Source organism: Siphateles boraxobius, unplaced genomic scaffold, assembly GCF_051911475.1.
Source record: "Siphateles boraxobius isolate OS27281-9 unplaced genomic scaffold, OSU_SipBor_1 242, whole genome shotgun sequence".
NCBI classification, from domain to species: Eukaryota; Metazoa; Chordata; class Actinopteri; order Cypriniformes; family Leuciscidae; genus Siphateles; species Siphateles boraxobius.
In genome coordinates, this window is record NW_027508858.1 from 322,501 (window position 1) to 330,000 (window position 7,500).

Here is a 7,500-nt window from a genome sequence, read left to right on the forward strand (position 1 = left end):
GCACACTCGCACTACGGCAGAACACGCACACTCGCACTACGGCAGAACACGCACACTCGCACTACGGCAGAACACGCACACTCGCACTACGGCAGAACACGCACACTCGCACTACGGCAGAACACGCACACTCGCACTACGGCAGAACACACACACTCGCACTACGGCAGAACACACACACACACTCGCACTACGGCAGAACACACACACACACTCGCACTACGGCAGAACACACACACACACTCGCACTACGGCAGAACACACACACACACTCGCCCTACGGCAGAACACACACACTCGCCCTACGGCAGAACACTCGCACTACGGCAGAACACACACACTGGCACTATGGCAGAACACACTCGCACTACGGAAGAACACACACGCACACTCGCACTACGGAAGAACACACACGCACACTCGCACTACGGCAGAACACACACGCACACTCGCACTACGGCAGAACACAAAACACTCGCACTACGGCAGAACACAAAACACTCGCACTACGGCAGAACACACACGCACACTCGCACTACGGCAGAACACACACGCACACTTGCACTACAGCAGAACACACACGCACACTCGCACTACGGCAGAACACACACGCACACTCGCACTACGGCAGAACACACACACACACTCGCACTACGGCAGAACACACACACACTCGCACTACGGCAGAACACACACGCACACTCGCACTACGGCACAACACACACGCACACTCGCACTACGGCAGAACACACTCGCACTACGGCAGAACACACACGCACACTCGCACTACGGCAGAACACACACTCACACTCGCACTACGGCAGAACACACACACTCGCACTACGGCAGAACACAGACACTCGCACTACGGCAGAACACACACATTCGCACTACGGCAGAACACACACGCACACTCGCACTACGGCAGAACACACTCGCACTATGGCAGAACACACTCGCACTACGGCAGAACACACACGCACACTCGCACTACGGCAGAATACACACTCGCACTACGGCAGAACACACACACTCGCACTACGGCAGAACACACACACTCGCACTACGGCAGAACACACATTCGCACTACGGCAGAACACACACACTCGCACTACGGCAGAACACACACACTCGCACTACGGCAGAACACACACATTCGCACTACGGCAGAACACACACACTCGCCCTACGGCAGAACACACACACCCGCCCTACGGCAGAACACTCGCACTACGGCAGAACACACCCACTGGCACTACGGCAGAACACACACACTCGCACTACGGCAGAACACACACACTCGCACTACGGCAGAACACACACACTCGCACTACGGCAGAACCCACACACACACTACGGCAGAACACACACGCACACTCGCACTACGGCAGAACACACACACTCGCACTACGGCAGAACACACACACTCGCACTACGGCAGAACCCACACACACACTACGGCAGAACACACACGCACACTCGCACTACGGCAGAACACACACGAACACTCGCACTACGGCAGAACACACACACTCGCACTACGGCAGAACCCACACACTCACACTACGGCAGACCACACACACTCGCACTACGGCAGAACACACACACTCGCACTACGGCAGACCACACACACTCACACTACGGCAGACCACACACACTCGCACTACAGCAGAACACGCACACTCGCACTACGGCAGAACCCACACACTCGCACTACGGCAGACCACACACACTCGCACTACGGCAGAACACACACACTCGCACTACGGCAGAACACACACACTCACACTACGGCAGACCACACACACGAACACACACACTCGCACCACGGCAGAACACACACACTCGCACTACGGCAGACCACACACACTCGCACTACGGCAGAACACACACTCGCACTACGGCAGAACACACACACTCGCACTACGGCAGAACACACACACTCGCACTACGGCAGAACACACACACTCGCACTACGGCAGGACACACACACTCGCACTACGGCAGAACACACACACACACTCGCACTACGGCAGAACACACACACACACTCGCACTACGGCAGAACACACACACTCGCACTACGGCAGAACACACACACTCGCACCACGCCAGAACACACACACTCGCACCACGCCAGAACACACACACTCGCACCACGGCAGAACACACACACTCGCACTACGGCAGAACACACACACTCGCACTACGGCAGAACACACACACTCGCACTACGGCAGAACACACACACTCGCACTACGGCAGACCACACACACTCACACTACGGCAGACCACACACACTCGCACTACGGCAGAACACACACTCGCACTACGGCAGACCACACACACTCGCACTACGGCAGACCACACACACTCGCACTACGGCAGAACACACACACTCGCACTACGGCAGAACACAGACACTCGCACTACGGCAGAACACACACATTCGCACTACGGCAGAACACACACGCACACTCGCACTACGGCAGAACACACTCGCACTATGGCAGAACACACTCGCACTACGGCAGAACACACACGCACACTCGCACTACGGCAGAATACACACTCGCACTACGGCAGAACACACACCCGCACTACGGCAGAACACACACACTCGCACTACGGCAGAACACACATTCGCACTACGGCAGAACACACACACTCGCACTACGGCAGAACACACACACTCGCACTACGGCAGAACACACACATTCGCACTACGGCAGAACACACACACTCGCCCTACGGCAGAACCCACACACTCACACTACGGCAGACCACACACACTCGCACTACGGCAGAACACACACACTCGCACTACGGCAGACCACACACACTCACACTACGGCAGACCACACACACTCGCACTACGGCAGAACACGCACACTCGCACTACGGCAGAACCCACACACTCGCACTACGGCAGACCACACACACTCGCACTACGGCAGAACACACACACTCGCACTACGGCAGACCACACACACTCACACTACGGCAGACCACACACACTCGCACTACGGCAGAACACACACTCGCACTACGGCAGAACACACACACTCGCACTACGGCAGACCACACACACTCGCACTACGGCAGAACACACACACTCGCACTACGGCAGAACACACACACTCGCACTACGGCAGAACACACACACTCGCACTACGGCAGGACACACACACTCGCACTACGGCAGGACACACACACTCGCACTACGGCAGAACACACACACACACTCGCACTACGGCAGAACACACACACACACTCGCACTACGGCAGAACACACACACTCGCACCACGGCAGAACACACACACTCGCACCACGCCAGAACACACACACTCGCACCACGCCAGAACACACACACTCGCACCACGGCAGAACACACACACTCGCACTACGGCAGAACACACACACTCGCACTACGGCAGAACACACACACTCGCACTACGGCAGAACACACACACTCGCACTACGGCAGACCACACACACTCGCACTACGGCAGACCACACACACTCGCACTACGGCAGAACACACACACTCGCACTACGGCAGACCACACACACTCGCACTACGGCAGAACACACACACTCGCACTACGGCAGACCACACACACTCGCACTACGGCAGACCACACACACTCGCACTACGGCAGACCACACACACTCGCACTACGGCAGAACACACACACTCGCACTACGGCAGAACACACACACTCGCACTACGGCAGAACACACACACTCGCACTACGGCAGGACACACACACACACTACGGCAGAACACACACACTCGCACTACGGCAGACCACACACACTCGCACTACGGCAGAACACACACTCGCACTACGGCAGAACACACACACTCGCACTACGGCAGAACACACACACTCGCACTACGGCAGGACACACACACACACACTACGGCAGACCACACACACTCGCACTACGGCAGAACACACACACTCGCACTACGGCAGAACACACACACTCGCACTACGGCAGAACACACACACTCGCACTACGGCAGGACACACACACACACTACGGCAGAACACACACACTCGCACTACGGCAGAACACTTCATTTCTAGAGTGTGTGTCTGATTCCCGAACGCTCGTGTCAGCGAGAGATTTACAGTTAATATTTCAGTAATTTCACACATTTACATTTTCATGTTTCTCTGATGACTGTTAGTGGTCACATGACATGCAGATAAAACATAAAATACTTGAACAAAAATGTAATCGAGTTAATTTAACAAAAATAAAACATTTTAAATAAAAAAACACTAAAAATATTAACTAAAATAACAAATTAATTTAAATGTAAAAAAACTGACCCCATTGGCAGATAATTGTTGTTGTTACAAGCATAAACTCACTTTAGTTTTCATCAAAAAACAAAAGTTTTATTTTAAATTATTCATTTTACTTAATTTAAAAAATATATTTTTTAACACTATTGTCTTTTCACCATCTCATGATCTGATTTTATATAAATATACATATTAATAAGTACCATGGTATGATCATCATATACTGTACTGCTGAGATGTGTGTATGAATAACACACAGGGTGTGTAGTTCATCAGTGGAAACACACACGAGTGTTGGAGATGTTCTCACTGAAGTGCTGATGTGATCCTCAGGTCGAGTGTGTCGTTGAAATGAGGGACAAAAGTCAGAACTCACAGCTGAGACGCACACTGTCCGAGCGCTATCCATCACTGCGCTGGCTGGAGCGGTGATACACACACACACACACACGCACGCACGCATGCACACACACAAATGGATACACACGCACGCACGCACACACACAAATGGACACACACGCACGCACGTGTGCACACACACACACTCACTCTCTCACACACACTCTCTCACACACACTCTTACACACACACACACACACACTCTTGCACGCACGTACGCACACACTCTTACACACACACACACACACACTCTCTCTCTCACTCACACACACCCTTACACACACACACTCTTACACGCACGCACACACATGGTCATACACACACACGCACGCACACACACGCACGCACGCACACACACAAATGGACACACACGCATGCACGTGCGCGTGCACACACACACACACTCTCTCACACACACTCTCTTGCACGCACGTACGCACACACTCTTACACACACACACACACACTCTCTCTCACTCACACACACCCTTACACACACACACACTCTTACACACACACACACACACACTCTTACACGCACGCACACACATGGTCATACACACACACGCGCACACACACAAATGGACACACATGCACGCACGTGCGCGTGCACACACTCACTCTCTCACACACACACACACACACACACACACACACACACACACACACTCTTACACGCACACACACTCTTACACACACACACACTCTTGCACGCACGTACGCACACACTCTTACACACACACACACACTCTTACACGGACGCACACACATGCTCATACACACAAACACACACTCTTACACACTCCAAAACACACACTTAGACTCTTAGTCACAAACACACTCACTCACTCAGTTACACACACACGCATGCTCACACTCTTACACACACAGACACGCACGCTCACACACTCTTACACTCACACACACACAGACACGCACACACTCTTACACACACAGACACGCACGCTCACACACACACTTACTCACACAAACACACTCAGTCTGACACACTCACACACTAAGTCTGACACACACACTCACTCACACTCTTACTCACAAACACACACATTCACTCACTCACTCATTTCCACACACACACACACACACACACACACACACACACACACACACACATTCTGACTCTTACTCACACACACACTAACTCACACACACACACACACACACACTCACTCTGACTCTTACTCACACACACACTCACTCAACTAGACACTCACATTTCCACACACACACACACACACATTTAATTTAAACTTTTTTGTCATAATTATGTAATAATTATAACTTCAAATTATAAGAATAACTTCAAAAAATATAAACATAATTTCAAAATGTTATGTCATAATTATGATTTAAAAAAGCATGTATCAGAATGGGCTTCGTAGATCTGTGACCTCGGCGATTAGAAGCAAAGACATCAGACATAAGGCTTGTTCGACTTGAACCGGCGCTGCACAGACCGATCGGTTGATGAGATCAAAGTACCGCGAGAGCGATTAGAGAGCAGACGGCTCCTTATGCTTTTGAATCGCTCTCGCGGTACTTTGATGTCATCAACCGATCGGTCTGTGCAGCGCCGGTTCAAGTCGAACAAGCCTATACTCTTCCTGTCGATGACGTCACATGAAGAGGTCACATGGGCGAACGGAGATCCAGCTGCACATGAGCACACACACTGATCGAGGATTATTACTTGATGTCCTGTAGACGGGAGGGTTGAGCTGTACATAACTTTATTAATAAACCGTAAAAATAAACATTCATCATCCTGTATTTATCAAACTCTGACTGCTGTGTTACATTCTGGAGATCAGAAGATTAAACCATCAAACTACACATCATAATTCTGAACCAGTTCAATAACAGAGAGAGAGAGTGTGTGTGTGTGTGTGAGAGAGAGAGAGAGAGTGTGTGTGTGTGTGTGGGAGAGAGAGTGAGTGTGTGTGTGTGTGTGTGAGAGAGAGAGAGAGAGTGTGTGTGTGTGTGTGTGTGTGTGTGTGTGTGAGAGAGAGAGAGAGAGCAGAATGTTTGTTTATTGTTAATATTTCAAAATGACGTGAGTTTGTGTTTAAAACAAGATCAAAATATCAGTGAGTGGAGTCAGAAAATACTCTTGTTTTAAACTAGGGTTTATTTTTCTCACAGATATTTGTTCTTGTTTTAAACTTGAACGCACTTCATTTTGAAATATTTTTTGTTTAAAAACAAGCATTTTGCTGCTTCTCCAGTAAATATATCTTGATTTAAGAATATTTATATATTAGTGTTGGAACACGAGACAGAAACACTGGAAAAACATCCGTTTCATATTGAATCTCCAAATAAATGTAGAAACATAACATCTAAATATTGCTTGTTGTTATTTAAATGTTTTCCACGATGTTCTCGCCGAGTTCCTGTCTCAGAATCTGTTCTACTGTATTTTACTGTATATTGAATGACAAAAACAAACATTTGAAATGAGTTTATTCTCCCAGCATTGAAACACTCGCGAGCGTTACAGCGTTTCCTCCGGATACGTGAACCGTATGATTTATAACTCTAGAATTATAGAAACTGCACAGATGAAACTACAGCGGAGGAAATATCAAACTTCACGTCAAAATTATACTCAAATAACACTTCATATTTGTCCCCTAGTGTAACCGAAATCATTTCTATTCATTTCTAATCATTTTCATAATTACAGCAGAACATGGACAAAAAAACTGATTTTTGAAGATTATTGGAGTACTTCGAAATTCCAGCTTTACTTCCCATT

General features: G+C 49.6%; 2 protein-coding genes across 3 annotated transcripts in view; one reads left to right on the plus strand and one right to left on the minus strand.

Moving 5' to 3' along the window:
- Window positions 1-6,167, plus strand: part of LOC143749358 (L-threonine ammonia-lyase) — a 37,210-nt gene extending 31,043 nt beyond the window's left edge. Inside the window, exon 11 of one of the 2 annotated variants that reach the window (XM_077241885.1) lies at window positions 4,657-6,167. In XM_077241885.1, the coding sequence (XP_077098000.1) occupies window positions 4,657-4,755 (99 nt within the window). In that variant the 3' untranslated portion in view covers window positions 4,756-6,167. The remainder of the gene's footprint in view (window positions 1-4,656) is intronic. The other variant, XM_077241886.1, reaches the window with a different exon arrangement.
- Window positions 6,168-7,188: 1,021 nt separating this feature from the next.
- The window catches only part of tmem254 (transmembrane protein 254), a 7,794-nt gene continuing 7,482 nt past the window's right edge, over window positions 7,189-7,500 (minus strand). The window contains exon 4 of the mRNA XM_077241889.1: window positions 7,189-7,500. This exon is cut by the window's right edge and continues 225 nt beyond it. The gene's annotated coding sequence lies outside the window, so the exon portion shown is untranslated.